The sequence below is a fragment of the Ornithodoros turicata genome, chromosome 6 (assembly GCF_037126465.1).
Source record: "Ornithodoros turicata isolate Travis chromosome 6, ASM3712646v1, whole genome shotgun sequence".
NCBI classification, from domain to species: Eukaryota; Metazoa; Arthropoda; class Arachnida; order Ixodida; family Argasidae; genus Ornithodoros; species Ornithodoros turicata.
In genome coordinates, this window is record NC_088206.1 from 38,203,413 (window position 1) to 38,225,892 (window position 22,480).

Sequence of the window (22,480 nt, forward strand, 5' to 3'; positions counted from 1 at the left end):
AATGGTGATACTAAAAACGAAGTATTCCAGGCATTCAAAAAGTGCCCTACAAGAGCTTTTTCAAATTGCCCATCAAAGAGTATGTGAATAACCAGAATGGCTTAATGTGACTCCTAAAATTCCCAATGAGGCTTGGTTTCTACAGACATCTAATCTCTGAATCGAGACCAGAATGTAAAATGATGTACAAAACTACATTAGAAAGCATCAAGACTTCTACGGATCAAATAAGGAAAGAAAGAAAAGCTTTCCTGTAGCACAGTGAGAAATTTGTCTTTTTGACTTCTAGCTTACCAAATTTTGCCCTTACAATTAAGGAAACAACAGGAAAACAAAGCCCCTTAGAAAGCTGAGATGTGCCACTGACACTTGTTCTCTGTATCCATTGCTGCGTGTTCCAGGAGTTGGGTGATGTCGATCATCCAAGACGGTCTCCTGCTGCTGAGATAGTGGGTAACCAGACGGTCCATAACGGTAATTAACCTGCCATACAACACAGAACAGTTACACTCTCCACTCACATTACAGGTCATTGGGAATGAAGGCAGGTAGCAAAAAACATAATGAAAAAGTGAACTGTACTCAATACATTTTCAAACTGCATATAGTGGATGGCATGCTTAGGCCCTTTTAGGTTTTTTGAAAATCTGTGCACAAATCGAGAGAGCAGGGGGGGGGGGGGGGGGGGGTCAGGTGATATTGGGAAGAGGAAGTAGCAGACTCTCACGTGCACTTCAGGGAAACATTCTGTGATTCAGATATATGTACATAAACAATAATTTCTTTGAATGAGATTGCGCCCAACTGCGCTCCTGGCAGTGGCAGAAAAATAGAAAGAAGAGGTGGCCAGACAGGAAAGAGGAGCAAGAAACGAATCATCATAATGGTGTGCGCAAACAAGACACAAATGGAACTATGCCAGTGGTTGGCAAACCAAGTAAGCCTAGCTGTTTTATTTTTGTGCCAATAAATCCCCCCCCCTTTGCTGTTTTAGGGGGATCAAGACCCATTCTGTTGATTACACAGCTAGCAAAAACAGCGTGGATGATAATTTCTCAGATTGGGTTCACGTGCGGATGAAAACGTGTCACCCAATTTTATCAGCCCACAATGTTTTGATGCTTGTTTGCAAATAAATATTTTAGAACATATATGAGCCCCTTATATTTCCGGCATCACGTGCAAGCGAACGTGCAGCAACACGTAACGAGCCATGACATGTCTTCGAAGCAGCTAGTATGCACTGCCAGCAGATCAGGCCTTCATTCAAAGCAACACCCCTTAGTTTGAACTCTGCATTATTCGAACAAATATTCAGTCCCCTTCAAGTGCAAGTTGACGGGACTGAACTTTATTATTCCCAGTGGGTATGTTGCTAGGGGAAGGGTCCTTATTATGCCAGTAGACTCGTTCCTTGCGAGCTCAACTGCTCGGAATATTCGAAAGGTCCCCAGGTTGCTACAGAATCACAACTGACAGCTAGACATCACAAGCTGGGGACAGCTATGTTTCGCTAACCCTTCATGTACTGGAAAACAAATTTGTGCCAGGGAACTTTGTGATTGTATGCCAGCACATCAAGCAAGAGCATTCTGCCGAAAACTTGAAGATCATACTGGAGAATGTGAGTAAAGAGTGGCACATCCCCGTGTCGCTCCCCAGTTACGTAGTTACCGACAACGCACACAATCTTGTGGCAGCCGTCTCACGCACGAACTGGATAAATATCGCATGCTTTGCACATATGTTGCAACTCTGCATGCATGACGCCAAGGTGGCGACTCGAGCATTTCAGAACCAGTGTTCAAGAGCAAGATCAATCGTGGGGTAATATAAGTGCAGCTCTCACGCTAGAGCACAGCTTCATGAGATACAGAAGACTAAAGTACAGAAACAGGGAAGTTGGTATATCATAGCAGCAGAAGTACAAGGGTGAAGTGACATACAACAGAAACAGCGTACTCTCAACTGAAAGTTTATTGTTGACACATACAGATTTTAAATTTGTTTATCGTGATGACATCATTTATAAGTAGAGCCTGAAGTTTTCGGGAAATATTTTTTTCTAAATTCGGGGGGTAAAAATCGCGTAAATAAACATGTGCACTAAATTCATGTGAATTCAGGTGAAGAAACTTCCAGTATGCTAAATTTGGGAAGAAATTGGGCTCAGTTAGTCAAGCCAATTGTAGTGGTTTGGTACAAACGGTGATGTAACTGCATTTGCTGCCAAACAAGTAAGTTAGTGCATTCCTACAGACATCCCAGTGAGGGGAATTTGCCGGCTAAAAATCGGGTTTCACCCTAAAGAGGAGAAACTTCAATTCGGGGAAGAATCGGGTAAAACCCTAAAACTTCAGGCTCTAAAAGTCATAGGCAGGAATTTTCCAACAATCTAATCTCGACAATCACTTCTCCCTTGTACTTGTGCTACTATGATACAGAAGACTATGGGCAGGCAGGAAGGAACTTGAAGTCATTCAACATGTCCTAACCAGATGGAGCAGTGAGTTCCTTATGTTGTCTTGTCTTTTTGAGCTGAGACCTGTTATTGCAGCACATCTTGCTGCTAATGATGCACACACTGACAGCAACTGAGTGGTGCAGAGCATGTTCTTATGTGTCAGTCCTCAAGTCAGTAAGTGAAGCAATAATTTTTGCATGCTCTGCAACATACCCCACACTTTCAACACTTTCTGAGGTGATCCCTTTTTTGCACTGTGTGCAGACTCTGCTTGAAAAGGAATTGGGTAACACTGAGGCTGAAATCACAGCATTTGCCAGGAACCTGCTGAAGTGACTGAGAACAAGATTTCCAGACTACAAGATGACCCTCCTTTGCGTGCCAACAACATTGCTGGACCCGAGATTTAAAGATGTCTGCTTTGAGACTGAGTCAGAAAAGAACCATGCAAAGATTCTGTTATGCATAGATATCGAAAAAGAACTTCTGGAAGCTTCTTAATCTTAAAATGAAGTTGTTGCACAGGCAAGTGGGGAAGCTGCAGACAATAATTCAACTGTGCGGGGCGTGTTCGAAGAGCCAGCAACAAGTAAGAGAGCGTCTTCGACAACATTCACAACACATCAGGTTGCTCAGTACCTTGAATCATCGTTGCTACCTAGACAGAACAACCCACTATCCTGGTGGAAAGCGGTAGGACAGACAAGGTATCAGAGATAAGGCAGCACTGAAGTACCTTTCAATGCCAGCGACACAAGTTGCTAGTGAGAGATCGAGAGTGAGAGATTACGAATCGTCGCACAGATCTCTTGCCGGAGCATGTTGAGCAGTTAGTGCTTTTGCATGGAAACAACCTGTGAATGTTAAAAAAAAATTGTGTATCTTATCTGCTTTATTAAAAGGAAGATTTCTGCATTTTATGTGTGAATTATTCGTATATTCGATTCGTGAATAGTCATATTCGATACGTATTCGATTCGATCTTGAAAATCACTACTCTGACAGCCCTAGAACGCAGCTGCATAGATCTGGCGTAAACCTATTTTACGCCTAATGTATGCATTATATCTCTTCGCAACTTCACTCTGCCGCTCTCCGACCCCGAGACAAGAAGTTGAAAAATTGAATCGATAACTATGGGAGCAAGAGTTTGCAAGCTATATTGCAATGTCTACGTCTTCCTGCTTCAACGGTGTTAACGACTTTCCACTGGTAAAATTGGTGTTCCTGAAATAAAACACGTCTTGACCTCATAGTGCATCTGTCAGACAGCTGTTCAGCATTGGTGGGTTAATAATGAGGAAGAGGAGGGGAGAGTCTTTACAATGAGATCAAAAACAAGTGGACATTATCAACTCGGCTGTGAGTGTGAGCAACTGAACTGTTTCAGAAAAGTTTGTCAATAAATATTGTATGTTCAATAGTCTGTGAACAAGTTTTACGTGTGGTCTGATCACTTGTAGATTTGAGTAATCTGAAGTAATTGAGGAATAACTCAATTACTTTTCACTGAAAGTAACTTTTCCTGTAACTTAGTTACTTTCAGAGTCACGTAACTGTATCTAACTTAATTACATTTTATGAGTAACTTAAACAGCTCTGTTCATAAGTGAACTGCAGACCGAGGGAACATCCCTTGAAGCTTTCCAAAACAGTGTCCACCGAGAAGGATCCTCGTGTACTAGGAGGTAGATCGTTGATGTATTTAAACACTTTCTTTGCTCCAAAGTCCAGGAGAACCTTGCTCAACTGTCTATCAACCTGCCCCATGAAGATGTCTGCTAGGGCTTGGGACGACACATGACCCAATACATACACCATCTTTCTGGATGAATATGTCATCCTCTAAGACAGTGGTTCTCAACTTATGTTATTCGAGGGAACCCATGATCGTGCCAGTACGCCCTCAAGGAACACTTGGGCAACTGTGAGGAAAACTAGATGTCATACAAGTAGCAAATTTTTGTTCTGTAAAACTGATTATTTAATTGTTTATTATTTCGTCGCAAGATGTCACTTGAGGTTTGCCAGATTCATTCAACTGTTTTGCAATACTTCCCCGCAGATAACACATTGTAGGTTTCCACTGATGCTTGTAAATCCCAAGTCCATGTAGGCAGGAGAGTAGCTCTCAAACTTCTACTAAGTAGCTCTGACTTTCCAGGTGCTTGTCATACTTTCGAAACACAAGTGGAAAGCAAACACGTTGTGCGGAGAAATTGTCGGATTGAGTTGCAGATCGAGCCAACTGATGAAGATGACAGGTGCTGGCTCTGCACTCTTTGCAATGACCGCTAGCTGCGGCAACCTAGTCCTGCGATCTCGATGTCGATCCCAATGCCAACGATCAAATGTTGAGCATGATCTGATAACAAGGCTGTCCGAGAGAAAGCCTCTGTAGCCGGTCAAGTCACACTCGCGGGTACTGAACAGTACCCTCTTCACAGGACCTCAAGACAAGGCTCGCGGAACCCCAGTTGAGAAACAGTGCTCTAAGACAATGTAGGTTGAACGGAGATACAATAGCAAACATTCCAAAAATTTGGTGCTTGACAAGCCACAGTGATCTTGGAATCATACTACATCATGAGCATACCTCTTGCAGCTCTTTCACAGGGCACTAGTTACTGTATTTACTTGAACCTAACGCGGCCCCGATTCTAACGCGCACCTAGTAAAATGCGAAATAACTATCCTAACGCGCCCCCGAATCTATTGCGTATCATCCTTGAGGGTGCAAAAATACGCCGTAAACACGAGTGATTTATTACATGCAGTCATCATCAGAGTCACCACTCACTTTGCACCACGGCATGTCATCCTCCGTGCCGTCAAGCGCGTTCGTAATGCAACATTTCTTGAAAGAGTTCTTGTTGCCATGATTCCCGTTTTCTTCGGCGAAGTCAATAACTTAGTGGCCTCGTAGTGGGCCCGCCCTTGCTTCATTGTAACTGATGGTAAAAACAGGAGATGAGCAGTCGAGTGTCGAGGTCTCAATCACTATCTTCGTAGAGAATGGGGAACGTAGATCGCTATTTTCGAGAGAACCTTGGGACACGTGGTCCTGCTTTTCACCACGTGAACAAATGGAGAGAATGGAGAACGGAGATTGCTACCTTCGAGAGAACCACGGACCATGAGACACGTGGTTTCGCTTTTCACCATGTGAATGCGACCAAAATGGGGGCGCTGGGCGTTGTCAACCTCCCTCTGCGTCATCTGTCGCAGTCGTCCCCGATTCTAACGCGCACCCCTTACTTTCGCAAAAAAAAATCTGAAAAAAAGTGCGCATTAGGTTCGAGTAAATACGGTACATTCTTGCACGTGGAGACAGGTTGTGTGTTGTTTTCAACACATATGACATCGTAACTTGGGTATATATCTTCAGTGTGTTCCTTGAATAAACTAATGATAGTCGAGCATTCGTGCTGTCGTCAGGTCCTAGTTCTGTGTTCTTGTGTTGTTGGCTCCTAGTTTTCACTATGAAGTTCATAGTTTTCACTATGTCAAGTTCGTGCCAACGGGCCCACCTTCCTGTTTTAGTTGATTCGCTGCAGGAACATTTTTCTGTACAAAACTTTTGAGTTTTTTTATGACACCCTGGTCCATAGCCTGCATAATAAATGTCACAGTGGAAAAAATTGGAAAGGCACACTGGCTTTAGCCCTTGCACATTGCAATGTGCACTGCAGTTGTCCACAATGATGACAACGCGTCAATCCTTCGATGCAAACTTCCGGTCAAGCTTGATGATCCATTCTTGAATCAACTGCGAATTAGCACGTTAGTCCACTGGGAATGTCTTAATCCCACTGAAGCACCGAGGCTTGGACGCTCTCCCCAGAACTAGCAGACGGCACTTCTCCATGCCAGACATGCTGGCAGCTAACATCACAGTAACATGCTCTGCGATATTATATGGAGTGGTCGATCAAAGCAACCATCATGAAGGTTGGGACGAGGCACTAGCGTAATACGACCAGAAATTGCGACACAGAAACCTTTTTGTAAATGGGTTTAATACCAGTGAGTGGTGAAATATGTTAATGAAGATGAACCTGGGTCAAGCGGACACTGAGCCTTGCGGAGATACACAGAAACCAAGATGGAAACAGCAAGACTTGAAACGGTGGAGCTCAGCGGTTGAAACGATGCCTGGAAAATATATTGAAGCGGTCAGAAAAGGTCTGCAGCGGGTGATGTTAAAAATGTCCTGTGGTAGCAGCCTGTCCGGTCCAAGGTAACTCACGTCAACTCAAGGTAACTGCACGCGCAGCTTGGATTAAAAACACCGATGCACGAGCTGATGCACGAGCTGTTCACTGCTTAGTGCCGAAGCAAGAAAGAGTCCAGTATAATTTTGATTGCAGCTTCGTAACGGAATCAAAGTTTTGAATTATTAGAACAAGTACAAAATTAACACAGCATGTAACGTAATTTGAAGTGAACTTGTTTTTGCATTTTAGTGCCCCTCAGGAATGTCTTCTCACCACAAACTGCCTTGAACCTTGTTAATGAATCACCCGAACAAACAAAACCAGGGACATGGAGCCTTGCTGCAAACACATTGGCCTTCTCACACAATAGGTCCACTGAGGGGCAAGTTTCGACTTCTCATATTGCGGATCCATTGTAGCACTGCTTCTGCCATGTCAGGATGTGCTGATGCCCGCATTTGTTTTCTGTGGCTGGGGATATCCTCCTTGTCACAAGACTCTGACATCTTGTCCTTCTTAGCAGTGAAGAGTGCTCTTCGTCACACTGCATTTCTCGGCTATCTCTTTTCGGCTGAGATGGTCTTTCGCAACATCTTCAAGAATGGTTCAATCAACACTGTCTTGCATCTGACACGTGCTGCCATAGCCAGCCGGAGTTGTTGGTCTCTCCTCAAAACCAAAAGCACCGACAGATTCACCATGAAAGCCCGGTGACAGAAAACACAGAAAAAACGAGAAAGGAGACGTTTCCTCCTTGTCTTTTTCCTCCAATGGCGGGCTCGCGATTGGCTATGCTGATGCAATGCCAGCATACAGTTCGCAGTCTAAAAAGTCCATTACCACCACCAAATGGATATTATCAGTACTGTTCAGTCGCCATCTGCCACTGGAGCTTCAGGGCAAACATTTCTATTGCTATGTGCGGTGCAACGCGGGTGACTAGTACGTGGATACATAGGTCGAATTACACAATGTGGACTGCTTTCAACCTTTTTATCAATAGAAACGTATGGGCATTTGACAGGAGCTTTGAATTAGATCAAATTAAGCAAAAAAAAAAAAAAACAGAAGTCGTATTGACGGAAGTCTACTATATTCAAATATGCAAATGATGTAGCTCTAGTGGGCATATTTACCAAGAAACAACGCTATGCAAAATACATAATCCGCACGACTCTCCCCTTCCTTCCCTGTGTCATTCGCCTAAGTCTTGAAGCTCCAATATATTGCAATGCCGCATTCCAGGCACTAGAACTCAGTGACTTTTCACTCTCTTCACCAATGAGGAAGATCCGTTGTGACAAGCTGTGGCGCCCAGAGTGTACCGGTTCTGATAACACTGCAGCGATCTCGCCAGACTGTACACGGTGCTACGGAAAGGGCACTGATGGATGGGTCTTTGCTAAGGGGCCAATACAGAGCTTCAAACAGAGTAGAACCTTGCCAACTTAGACATGGATATCTCGAAATATTGGTTAAGTCAAAGCTTTCTTGCATCGTGGGGTTAACTCCTATGCATGCCATGCATTTGTCATCGTTTATCTCGAAACATTTTCGAGATGAAATCTGACTGTCTCGAAATCTGGTTAGCCAAAATTTCAAAACTGTGCGTAATAATAACTTAACGTACTTGAAAGAAACGCGATCGACAGGGCACGAATATCACGACTGAATTCATAAAACGAACTTCTAGACACATATCGCCGCAGTTAGCGACACTTATCAATGACGTGTTTGAGGCTGGCGTTTATACTAAGGAGCTAAAACTTGCGAAAGTCGTACCTGTGTTTAAAAAGGGAAATAGGCTATTGATTGAAAATTACAGACCTGTGGCTTTGCTCCCAGTCCTCAGTAAGACAATGGAAAAAATAATTCTGAAGTGCTTGCAACATTATTTTGATGCAAAAAGCTTATTAACACCCTTTCAGTTTGGCTTTTGTGAAGGTAGATCAACCGAGCTTGCCCTTGTAAACTCAGTTGACAAAATAAAACAAAACATCGGCAAAAAATTACTGACTATGGGAACATTAGTTTATTTTAAAAAAAGCTTTTGACTTAGTTAATCATGATATTCTACTAACCAAGCTGGCTATATATAGTATAAGAGTATTACCCTTGATGTTACTGAAAAGTTATCTTTCCGACAGAGAGCAATACATGCAAATTGGAGAGGACAAATCAGAACCAATGCAATTAAGAAATGGAGATCCTCAAGGTTCCATACTTGGACCTTTTCTTTTTTTAATATATGTAAACGATCTTGTTGATCATTTGCAGATAACTTGTATTATGTATGCAGATGACAATAACGTATTCGTAGAGGCAAACTATATCAGTTCCTTGTTTAGTCTGGCCAACATGGTTCTTGCGAAGTACTCGGATTGGTTAGTAACCAACAGACTTGTCCCCAATATACAAAAATCCAAATACATTATTTTTCATCTTCATCAAACGCATACTTTATCCAGTGATTACCATAGCTTCTACCTTGCTACAAACACTATACATAGGGTAACCCCAACAAAATTTCTAGGTGTTGTAATACACGAACACTTTAACTGGGGACCTCACAAACTGAATATTCATGCTAAGATTTCTTCCGGGCTCTATGCGCTTGCAAAGGTTAAAAACATTTTGCCGATATAGTCACTTCTATTATTTCATGCACTGATCACATCACATCACAAGTCACATCAGCTATGCATTAGGAGTGTATGGTTTAACATATAAGTCAAATTTGAAGAGCCTATATATTGCACAAAAGAGGGTGTTAATGTCCATTCTATCTCTACATCCGCTTACGTCGGTAACATTTGCGTTTTCTTTGCTGTCAGTTAACAGCATTTTCCAACTTTCAGAGATAAAACTTGCTGTTCTAACTTACAAATTTGTAAATCAGTTATGTCACTCTTCTATAATTACATTACCATTAATCTCCACTTCTTATTCGCTCCATTTCGAACAGACTCACTCACTGTTAAATTACCTGCTCCAAGAACAAATTTTCGATAGTTCACTCTTGCCTTCGCGGGTGCTAAGGTATGGAATAAATTACCGTTAGATGTGCGACAGGCTAACTCGACACAGTTTCAAACACAAGGTGATGCGGCATGTACGCTGTTCTAACCAGAGTTGATTTTGCATTTACCATTCCTTTTTCTCTTTTCTTTTTCCTCTCCCTTTTTTTCTTTTTTCAAAGTGTATATGCCATATGTCTATGTCTAGATAAAGTATAAATTTACATGTGTACATGTGTAAATCGTGATTATAGTGTTCCCACAACGAAATATGAATATGAGTTGATGTTTCATTATATGGAGGACAGCTTCGTGGGAATGCCCTGCTGTCCTGATTGTAATAATGTAAATAACATTATATGTCAATAAAGTGACCTTGACCTAATCATCTCAAGGCAGTCCCCCTAACGATGCATGTTAATCTGTGAAAGCCGAAGTTCTATCCTACCGTGCTTTCAGTCCTACAGCAGAGCACAGTTCGGACCTTCTCATTCTATAAGGAGAGGGGGATCCCTAGTATTGCTGTTTTGTTGCACAGAGTGATTGCAACAGTGGCCAGGAATACCATTTTGTTGGGTTGCTTTCCTTTTCCCCCACGGTGCCATGTAAGTTAGTGTCAAGTGCAGTTACATTTCACTATCAGTTCTTGAGAGCCTTCTGACAGTGTGAGTGGCTAAATCATTACAAAGTGCAAAGCGTTGACACTGGAACAAAAGTTTTCAACACCAAGCATCACAACATTTTTCAATGTCAACTAATTTTGACTTTGTCATTTTCTAATATATTTTTTTTTGTAGCCATTGTGATCAGTGTATTGTGGTTGAGTTGCATACGTAAATTTACTAAAATGCATTGTTTTCACAATGTGTGATCACTACATTAAATTTACCTCAAATTTCCCCCCGGTTTTTACGACATCGAGTTAACGTGGGTTCACTGTTCAGAGCCCATGTGAAATGAGACATTGAGGGTTTTTGGTATGGTTCGAACTGGCTAAATTACAGGATCAAAGTAGAAGGACGTTTTAAGTTTACCACGGTTCCCAATACCGCAATAAATGAATGTGTGACCGTCCCACACTGTGACTGAATACTGTGAATATTTTGGCGGTTTACAGGTATTTTGTACTTAATAGGGCCAATAATTTGTGAAAAACTTTCACCGTTGGCAATGCAGCAGAGTGCAGAAAAAGCACGTCTTTTATACCTCTTTAGTGCCCTTTTAATACTGCCATCAACTAATTCATACTATTAAAAAATACTACAATAAAACAATACAAATCTGAGACTTTTGAAACTATTTGAAGTCTTGCATTGTTACCTGTGATCTCTCATGCTCCACCATTAATGGGCCATAAGGATTTGCCTGAGGGGGAGCTGGTCTAGGAGGAGACACATTAGTATTGGAGGAGCATCTTGTTGGAGAGGCATATCGGGCTGCTCCACTTCTATTCGGCCCCCAGCTACTCGGGTGGTGCTGCATTTGCATCGCGGCATGTTGCTCACGTTCTTCTCGACGGCGCACCTGTAACAATTACCCTATATGACAATCATGCATGTATGTATAAAAATGAGAGGTGTGCGAATATTCGAAATTTCGAATCCTATAGCAGCTGTTGTGTGTTGCACACTTGAATTTGTACGTTGCAGTAACAGCGACGATCATGAATAGTAGAATCGTGCAGAGCGATGCGCGGAGCTTTCAAGGTTGTTGCGCTCACCTGCAAATATGTCGCTACACGTTCGCTAACCCAAACTAGTACACGGTTGTGTGCACCTCCATTAAAGTCCGCCCCAGCAAAATGCGAAACTGCGGTACGCTTCACGCATCGTCAGCACAGTCGCTGCTTCAGTGGATTGCCAATGAACTCTGAACATCCGTGTGAGGTTTACAGTTCGGATAAATTCTGGTTGAATGTCGAAATTTTGTTGGTGTTGAGCTGAACACCGCTGCTCACCGTGCCACTGTGTGCGCAGCCAAAACTCTCATCTCAAATGGGTTTGTTCAGTTGCGATTTGTGGTAGTGACCTTTTGCACTGCTATACTTCGAAGCTTGAACTAGTCATCAGCAATATATAATTGAATCATGGACATGTGTGATGACAGCGATAACCAAGGAGATGAAAAGCAGCGCTGAACACGAACGTCGCGGAAATGATCGCGTGATAAGCACAGCCATACAGCATCGCAGATGATCGTGGTTTTACAACACTGTTTCATTGTAAAAATAATTTGGCTGTACGTGTACAGACAAGCATGTATGCCTTGTGTTACGCCAACACACTAATACATATTCCTTATTAGCCCTTTTCATGTTTGTGCCTGGGGCATTTTTCTAAGGATCAGCAGCATACATGTGTGACAATGCTAGTTTACTGTGGCTTAATTGTTACTATTAGAAGCCTGTATCCTATGACTTGATATTCAATATTCAATTCGATATTTGAAGGACAATTTCGCAGATATTTGTATTCAATATGTATTCGAAAATTTCAATATTTGCACACCTCTAATAAAAATGAAACGCAGACAGCAGTGGAGACAGCAACAAAAAGCCATACTATTTATTAAGGCATGAACCGGGTAAGCAAGTGCTGGGAGAAGTTGACACTTTTGAAGACTTTATAGGAAAGTTGACTTTTGTCTTTGACCCGAAGAATGTGAAAGAAGGTTGTCTTTGGCAGGTGGCGTAGAAGATAGTTTCTGTCTCTGGCAAGACTGGCATAAGCTAATAAGTTGTGAAGATTCCAAGTGACTTGATGCTGGGATACCATGTGAAGTGCGAGAAATATGATGCTGAGGGTAGCCATGAACAGCGAGAAGCAATTTGCCAGTGGGACAGCAATTATGTTTGTAAAGGAGACCATAATAAAGCGTAAACTCTTGAACTTTGCTGAAATCTTGCTGGTGGATGACAACACCAACAAAAATAATATAAAGAGTAGAGGTGTGCAAATATTTGAAATTTCAGATTCTCGATTCATATTCAAAATTTCATATTCAAACTTCTTCAAATATAAAATAAGTATTTAAAGAGATTGAAACATTTATTTTACTGGAAGACAAGCTTTCGGACGGAGTCCGTCCTTCATCAGGTGCAATACATAGAACACTTGGTAGAGATATTTATACTAATGTACATCAGAGAAAGGGGATAAAGAAGGTGGTGAGGAGGAAATACAAATTCTTATTAGACAGGACTGAGGGCGCGAAAAAGAAAATACAAAAGAAAGCGACGTAAAGTAGGAGCGTTACCGAAGACAAAAAACGTTGAGAGATCTCAGGTGAGCGAACATGGTAAAGAAGACCGCTGGAAGAAATATTACACTGATGGGGTTTTTGAGAAAGGATAAACAATGGCAGCACTCGTGTTTAGCCTACATTCTAACGTAGAGAAGCTGAGAAAAGGCTATCGGTTATTAGGAGTTTTGCAAAAGTGGTACATTCTTAAAATGGGTAAAAAAAAAAGTAATAAGCAAAGAAAAATAAAATCTGAAGAAATTGTAACATGTCTGTTGAGAACACAAGGTATATGTACCACAGTTTAAAGACAGAGGGCCCAGGAGTTGGTCAAAAAAGGGGGGAAGCATTATAAAATACTAAAGGGGTTTGCTTCAGGTGGTCAAATGACCGATACACACGTGGTCTCCTGCAGTGGGTGAAAAACAGGTCAAGAGTTTTTATGTTTAGCAGACGGGCAATGTTTTGGAAAAAAAAAACATAAAGCTAAACATAAACAAAACACGCTAAACATAAAAACTCTTGACCTGTTTTTCACCCACTGCAGGACACCACGTGTGTATCAGTCAATCAAAGCATCTTTCTGCAAAGCGTCACTGCAGAATGGGATCTTCCAGGAGACTGTCTGTTTTTGTGCTTACGGATAATGAACGTAACTTCATCGCGGCGATCACGCAGTGCAAATCTTGGACCGGGATCCCTTGATTTGCCCACACTCTGCAACTCTGCATTGAGGACGCTAAAAAGTGAGGACATCTGGCTTCAATGACCTATGCACCTGAGCGAGATCAGTGGCTGAACATTACAAGCGTAGCTCCCAGGCGCAATCACATTTGAAGAGAATACAAACAAGCATGGGATGTGTGCCACTGGAACTTATCCAAGATGTTCCCACAAGATGGAACAGTGAATACATGGTGATTTCACGGCTCCTAAAGTTGTGTTCAGTAATTTCACTGGACCTCCCAGAAAATGAAAGCATTGACAACTTCAGTAGTGGTGAGTGGTGCCAAATGCTGACAGTGACTGACGTGCTGAAGTGCACTGACGAGGCAACTACCAAAGATTCCAACGAGAGCAGTCCCACTCTATCATTCATTATTCCACTACTTCACTGCATGTCAGCACTACTATCAAAGAAGTCCCAAGAAGGTGGCACACGATCATTTGCTGCAAACCTTTTGCATAGCATTAAGACCAGGTTTGTAGACATCAAAATGAATGACACTTTTGCACTTGCAACCTCGGTAGACCCAAGATTCAAGAATGTCTGTTATACAACACAGTCAGAGAAACAATGGGCTAGAAAACTTTTGGAAATGGAATTATCTGAGGAAGTTCCTTCTATGCCTTGTACATCATCTTTTGTCTGGAGTTTTTCTCGGTAGTTGGCATCTGCATCATGTGTTTCCTCCCAGAGCACCCAGAAGCTGCCAGCACTTCAAGTACAGGTATACCTTAGCTCCCCTGTCTTGCCACGCTCAGAGAGCCCACTGCTCTGGTGGCAGTCACATGGAAAGGAGAATCGGCTACATTGGCTACTGAAGAAGTAAAGCTGTAATTAAATATTTTTTTTTTAAAAACTATCTGTTCTCTTTCATGCATTTTTCTTTCTTTATAATTTTCACTTGCTTCAAGTAGTGTTTCCTAAGTCCCTGTTCTCGAATCTAACGACCCCTTCTCTCCACCTTGGACAGCCTCATTTTGAAAAAAAGAAAAAAAGAGGGTGTCTTTAGAATTGAGAAAACATGAAAATCAAGAAAGTGCTACGAGACAATGGAGGTCGCGAAAACAACAGAAAACTTACATAATTCGATACACCCGATTGTATCTCATCCATAGCTTTCAGCGACAAGTGGTCATAACTCTTTTGCCTCCGCTTTCTGCTGGAGGCTAGAGTTCACCAATCATTGTTACTTTGAACTCGCAAGACACTGTTCCATACCTGCCAACCTGACGAACTCAAAATTCGGGAGACTGCCCACAGCGTGACAGGGGCATTAATTTTGTGCACTCGAAATGTCATTGTCACTGTATAGCAATTCCTCTACATCGTAAATAGCCACTATCGTTGCTTCCGTCAACCACAATTGTGCAGACACGTCGTTTCAGGCTCTCCACCATTGCATTTTGCGCTGCCGCAGCTATTTCACCGATGATAGCAGTGACCTTCGTCCGTCCACACCTGTAGTACTTCGCTTCGGCACATTTTCGGAACATCTTCAGAAACAGCAGTCACATGTGGGTCGCTTATGCTCCATGGCTTGTTGTGCTCAATCAAAAAACCCGGGAAAACGCACTTGGCACGTATGGTAACATGCGCAAGTATTTCTTCTGTTTGGAGAACACAATCGAAGGAGACGAAACTATCGTACAAGACTAGACCGACGATAGGACCGGGGAAGGATGACGGACGTCTTTTCGTTACCGCTTCCATTTTTGTTACTGCTATATTTTCGTTTCTGTTATCCATTTCTTATACCAGCTTTGAATTTCATTTCCGTTACGTTTCAGTTACTGTTTCCGGTAATGGAACGGCTGTTACAGAGCTGCGGGTGGACAGCCCGTCCGGCTCTGTCAGCACCCTGTTTTGCCCAAGTGCTGCTTCGGTGTCACGCGTACACACTACAGAAGTAATTTTACGTCGTTGGGACACGCACATCTTGCAAGATTTTTAAAGAAGTGTAGCAACATGTCCTCAGTGACACTGAGTCCAGCAACGCAAGATGGGCGCAACCTTCATCCAATGTCGCATTCATAGGCGGACTCTCTCAGTAGTAAATAATACTGCCATAGCCACGGTGAAATGAAGAAAGTAAACAATAAAAAAACATATGCTGTAATCACACAACAGTAACACAATGTAATCACACAACAGTAACAGAGATTACCCGAATTCAATACCGGATGATAATTTTCGTTTCCGTTTCTGTTTCCGGTAATGGAGGACAGTGGTATGCATTTCCGTTATCGTTACCATCTCCAATTTCGATAATATAGTTAAACCTAGATGTAACGAAGTCTCCATGCAACGAATTTCTCCATGTAGCGAAGTTTCCTGAAGCTCGCGTTCAGCTTCCATACGGTGCAGTGTATTCGGGTGACCCGTATAACGAAGGTACTTGACCCGAGCTCTCCATGTTATGAAACCTCCCGCGCGGAAAACAAAGAACAAGAGCGCGCCTTTGTACCGCGAATACGACGCCTCTTATCATCCAAGGCCAAAAGCAGAGAAGGAAAGGGCGCTGCACTCTGTCCTGCTTCCCCGTCCCCGCTCTCCCCATCTCCCCCACGTGCATTCTTTCTTCTGGTGTGACTTACCCCACATCGTGAGATGGCTCCCAGAGACGCTAGCAACATGCGCAAGTGGAAGACGCTCAGGGTGTCTACCAAACTGCAGCCTTCAAATTCCCTGACTTTCCCAGGTTTTCACTGACTATTTCAAGCAAATTCCCTGACAAAAACAAAAGGGAACTTGGTGCCTGCTCATACGTTTTGATACCAGATCCGACATAAAACAGACCGTTTATTAAGTATTAGTGAGGCTACCCTACTTTTCTGCGTCAGAGCTTGTCATACTGGTGAACTGCTACTCGCAGTAACGTTGCTGCGGCATCACCTCTCAACCTCCGGTCGGCACTCTCGATTCGCCGCGCATCATCACGGCACTTGTCTGCGATTTTCCCTGACTTCACCTGCTTTTTAGCCAAATTCCCTGACAATTCCCTGACTTTTCCAGTCACATCAAAACTCCCTGACTATTCCCTGTTTTACAGGTTTTCCAGGTTGGTAGACACCCTGACGCTTTCAATGGATGCGAAGGTGGAAATCATCAACGCTGTGGCCAACGGCGAAAGGAAGAAGGATGTCGCTGCCAGGTATGGCATTCCAGCGAATTCGTTGTCTACGATTTTGAAATCCAAGGACAGCATCTTTGCGGCTGTTGCTTCGGGAACCAGCACTTCACGGAAGAGACTGAAGCTTGCAACATATGAAGACATAGACAAGGCAACCTTCGCGTGGTTTATGGAGATGTTGGCGAAAGGGGTTCCGCTTACAGGAGCCATTGTGCACGTCAAGCTATAAATTTTGCGAACATGCTCGGCTCCGATAACTTTAAGGCTAGCAGCGGTTGGCTGGAAAAGTTCAAGAGGAGGCACGTGATAGTGTCAAGGGTTTTGTGTGGTGAGGCTGCGTCCTCTGACGCCTCGGGGGCCGCATCGTGGCTTGAAGAGCACCTGACTACTACCCTTGAAAAATACGCCCCGGAGCACGTCTACAACGCTGATGAAACAGCACTGTTTCATCAAATGCTACCAAAGCGTACCCTCATGCTCAAGGGGGAGCGTTGCGAAGGCGGAAAACACAGCAAGCAACGCTTTTCTGTTTTGCTCTGTGTGAACATGGACGGAACAGACAAGCGTGCTCCTCTGGTTATAGGGAAAAGCAAAAACCCGCACTGCTTCAAAGGAAAAAGAATCCCGGTGAGGTATACTTCCAACAGTAAAGCATGGATGTCTCGAGCGATCTTTCGGGAGTGGGTGACGGACTTCGACCGAGACATGGCTAAGAAAGGCAAGCATGTCTGTCTGTTGCTTGACAACTGCTCCGCGCATCACATCGAGGACGTGAGTCTCACGCACGTGGAAATCCATTTCCTTCACCCGAACTGCACTTCCCTTATCCAGCCCTTGGACCAAGGAATAATAAACAGTATGAAGTGTGGATACCGTGCGCGAGTCGTCAATAAACTCCTGTTGGACATTCACCTTCAAAGGGAAACGAAAGTGAATGCGATCCAGGCCCTCAAGATGCTCGCAGTAGCGTGGCAGAGCGTGAAACACGAGGTAGTCGTCAATTCCTTCCGCAAGGCCGGATTCTACCACAGATTCAGTGAAGAAAATAGGGGCTCCGACGAGTTGGAAGAAAGCGAAGACGCCGCGCCTGCCTTTGTGCACCAGTCGCAGGTGCTGAGAGAAGGCAGCGGCGTACCCCTAGACATCGAGCTACATGACTTCCTGACCGCAGATTCGACAGCGGAGTGTACAGAAGAGTTGCGGGATGAAGACATCGTCGCAGGCCTGCGGGGTACGGCAGATGACAGGAGCGACAACGGTGGCAGCGACACCGAGGAAGTGCTGTCTGTGCCGACGGCGCACGAAGTGCTAGACGCTATAGATGTGTTACGTCGGTACGCAGGGTGGAAAGACAATCAAGAGGCAGCACTGGAGGCTCTGTCAACTTATGAAAGCACTGTGCCGATGTTCTGCAGTGTTCAAAAAAAAGCTCACAGACTTTTTCGCGAAAAAATAGTCATTTCCACAAGCGGTAAGCGACATTTCTTTGGCGATCTATATAACGAAGTTCACCATGTAGCGAACTTTAACCAAGGGTTTATCGACTTCGCTACATCGAGGTTTAACTTAATACCGTTTCTGTTTCCGTTACCATAACCGTTACCTTCCCTGGATAGGACAGGCACAATGGATGGAAACACAGGCACACGGATGGATGGCACAATGAAACACGTGATGGGCCGCAACCTCCAGCCATGGATGGCCATGCCATGAAACACGTGTTACTGGCTGTCTAATGGACCTTTTCCTGTCATATCCTAGTGGCTCTCCAGCGAACCACACTCGGAGCACAGCAAAACAAATCCATGCGGGTAGCACAAAGGACCAAAACCGGTCCAGAGTTGGACCGACGAGCTCACGCCATTTGTGCGGTCTCCCCACTGGTCCCCACTTCTGTCGTCCCCATACTGCGCCATCTAATGGAGACAGAGATAACCCTCTCCGGTGCCTCAGGGTCATGCACATGCACATAAGCCGTTGTGAATAAGGTCCATTTTTCAGGAATATGTTTGGGAAGCTTTTAAATGACAATGAGAGAAGAAAAGCCCAAGGCCCTATTTTTCCGGGAGATTCGAGGGCACGTCCGTACAATCGGGAGACTGAACGAAATCCGGGAGAGTTGGCAGGTATGCTGTTCTAGATTTTTGTGCTGCTTTATGTTATCAGCCATTACCGGTGATTGCTTTCAAGTCCCCTGTAGCTCTGAACAAAGACAGAAAAGAAATCTAAAGCAGTACTTCCAAGTATGCACTTGAACTGACAAGCGTCGTCACGATCGACAAGTTGTGTTTTGAGGTAGAAAAATATGCTCCACTATTAAGCACTTGATATGCCGTTTAATCATACAATATAGTCTAACCCGCATATGGTATTTTCCAGACTATCAGTCACACCTTTGTGTAAATCACCCCCCCCAAAAAATGCGAAAAAAAAAATCTTATATAGGTCACACCTGTATAAGACTAACTTTTTTTATAAGACACACTTCAGAATTTTTATTTGACACAAGTACAACTAGCTAAAATCTATAAAAGTGTTTCATCCTCCGAGTCGCTAATTAGCATTGCGGCAATCTCGAGTGGAAGATCCACTGGCATGTCCGCATCATCGTAGGCCGACCCACTTTAGTAGTTGTTGTCCAAATTGTCATCACAAGTGATCAACCCTGCCCTTGTAAATCCTGCTGGAATTGTATTCACGGAAGCTTCACTCAATGCTTCGCTCACCTATTTCGCTACTTTGCAAACAATGCATGTCATGCGCCTCGTTTTGATGAAACTGTGTTCACCTTCAGTCACCCATGACTCTCACAACTGCCTCAGAACAGCTTTAAAGCTGCAATAGACCTCTTTACAAAAGCAAGCGTCACTTGTGGCCTGCAAGGGATCATGGGAACTTGGAGCGCCTAGAGCATTACGAGACGGCCAGAGGCAGAGGTAGAAAAATAACATTCCTGATGTGCGCAGCAGCAGCGTCAGCCGGGGTAAACCATAACCTAAGCAGATGACAGAGCAGTGTCCCTCAAAGTTCCCATGCTGCTTTGCGCATCTTTTTAACATCGCCTACTGACAGACATATCCAAAGGTTGCAGCATTTTTGTCATGCCACTAGGAATGGTTACGGGCACATGCCTTTTTTCGACGGTTGGCTTTCATGGATGACTTCATCGACCGCAGTGTGGTCGCAGCCTTCTGCCAGTCTCGAACTAACTTATCACTAACGCCGGAGTGCCCCTCTTGCACCCCGGTTACGATAGTCAACAACACATAACTTAAACCTTAAACTTCGCCGCTTACTCCTTGTACCAGCCGGCGCCACGATGAGAAGTAAAGTGGCATTTCAGGTTACCATGCGGGTTCCCAGAAGTGGAAGCCACTATCGCGGGCGGAAGATTGCGCGAGAAGTCACTGGCGATGGTAGCGATAATCAGCAAAAAAATCGCATATAAGTTGCACCCTTGTATAAGACGCATCGTCAAAATATTCAGAAAAAAGCCAAAACTTATACACCGGAAAATACGGTATATCGAACTCAAAGGGGATGGCAAAATAGTTAGATAAATAAGATGTGCATATATTAGCAGTGGCAGAAGCACCCACGCCCAACACTAATAGCCCTACAGTCATGACAGATGATAAAACTTTAACTTTGATTTAACTTTATCTCAGTAGATGATAAAAGTAGCAAAACTCTGATACACACTTTATTTAACAGCAAAAAATCGGTGACCTTAGCTTGTGTCTTGTTGTGGGCCATGAAGTTCAGCACACGTGTTTCAATCTTATCAAGATGATCTAGGTTTGTAAGGCCAGATCCTTGCATTGCTACGCAGCAGCGACAAACTTGAAACGCCGATAACGTCAGCGGCGGTTGCGATTCCTTATCGTAGTCAGTGCTATCCCCTTCATCGTCACTAACAATTAAAGTCCATTCTGCCACCGCTTCTACAGCATCGTAGTCGTTTGTTTTTTTGTTTATTTAGCTTAGTAACCTGCAAAAGGGGACCAAACCTCCTTGTAGTAGTCTACAGCGGCGTAGTCGCTAGAACTCACGTTTGGGGGAACGACACCCGGAAACACCGACAGTTCATCATAGAGCGCGCCATGTCCAAACATCTCACATTGTCATCGTCCTCTGTTACAAAACACACATTCTTGGCGGCTGTGCTAATCTGGCTCTCCCGAAGCAGTTCAGGATGGTGCTTTGTTTTACATCAGCTCAAGCCCCGGCGATCATTTGCATAGCACTGAGCAGATCTACAGTGGACTCTCGTTAATTCGAACTCGAGGGGGCCGGGATATTTGTTCGAATAAAGCGGAGTTTGAAGTAACGGGAGACACTCTCCTGGAAAGAGGCTTGGGCACAGGGAGCACGTGCAGACGCATTACGATGCACTTAGAGTCATGTTACACGTTCGCGGTACATGTATCACTTTAAGATGCATTTAAATCCCCTTCAGAGGTGAATTAGGAAATACGACTAAAAAAATTATTTATTGCACAAAATTAGCATAATACAAGCCATCTAAAAGTATTCGAACGGCCAAAATCTTATCTAGAGCAGAAACAAAAAAGTCTGTTGGTGTGCACAATTGTACACATTGGCGTTCAAAAGCAACCTTTCCGCAATATGTGGATGAAGTTTGTCTCACTACTTTTTCTGATGGAACTCATAGTAGCAGTCCTTTATTGCACTGAGGCAAAGGAAGACCTCACACTTGCGGCAGCAAATACGCGACATTGAGGTGCATCTATTGTTGCAGCACCTCTGGGCAAAATTAGAGTTGACATGCAATGGCCAGTGGTCGCAACCATCAAACCGTGTTGAGTTGGTGGGCATGGGCTTTGTGTTGTGTACCCGTCTTCCTGAAATTTTTGGGCTGCTGCTTCGGCGTCCCCTCCTAACTGGTTGCGTCCTGTTCATTGATGTCAAACTTCTCGAGATGTCTTACTGGAACGCCATGACGTCTTTTATTTATTTCTTTGCGAGACCTTCATCCCTGGCGTCTCACAGGTATTCAATCCAGCTATTGCAGACGGCAAACGTCAGGAAGTGAGAAATCACTCTCACTGGTCACTTCTTTGTCCTCGTTCACAATGGGTACAGGGACATAAAAAAATCAAGCTTGTCAACACCACCCATGAATTTGTTTTACCCTGAGATCACTTGGGGACATTCAACCTCAACGTGTTCTTTCAAGGATTCACTCCACCTGTTCACCTTTGTTGGATCTCCCACACTGACAAGTGTTGAAATCATGTTGACGACGTTGTTGTCATGCCACCGCACTAGGGCACTAGGATTTAACGAAATACATCCATTTCGTCACCTCTATTTAGCGAAGTCTCTGGGCGACGAAAGCCTTCTGCACGTGTCTTTCCCCTTCACCACAAAGAAAAACGAGGAGAAACCTTCCCCTCTCCGTTGTCCTCACGCGAGTTTTCTTTTGGTTACTGCGGTTGTCACGTGCTGTAGGCACAAGCGTGTAGACATGTGCACCGCCGGCGCCGGTAATTTTCGGTACGTCAACACCGTTTCAAAACAGGTGCGAGGGCCTCTTCGCACCTGTTTCCGGACATGAAAACGCACATTGCTGGCCTCTCGTGAAGTCTAATTTGCTTTTGTTGATGCCGGTGACAGTAGGTTGCAGTTTTATGCCATTTCTTAGTTGTTTTTGTTCGCGAC

General features: G+C 43.8%; 1 protein-coding gene and 1 long non-coding RNA gene across 2 annotated transcripts in view; one reads left to right on the forward strand and one right to left on the reverse strand.

Moving 5' to 3' along the window:
* The window catches only part of LOC135398502 (afadin-like), a 224,298-nt gene that overhangs the window by 28,944 nt on the left and 172,874 nt on the right, over positions 1 to 22,480 (reverse strand). The window contains exons 27-28 of the mRNA XM_064629904.1: positions 11,019 to 11,222; positions 368 to 483 (exon numbers count right to left, since the gene is read on the reverse strand). Of these exons, the coding sequence (XP_064485974.1) occupies positions 368 to 483; positions 11,019 to 11,222 (320 nt within the window). The remainder of the gene's footprint in view (positions 1 to 367; positions 484 to 11,018; positions 11,223 to 22,480) is intronic.
* LOC135396564 (uncharacterized) lies at positions 2,472 to 3,379 on the forward strand. The gene is made up of 2 exons (XR_010423442.1): positions 2,472 to 2,638; positions 2,729 to 3,379. It is a non-coding gene; the product is annotated as an uncharacterized LOC135396564 (long non-coding RNA).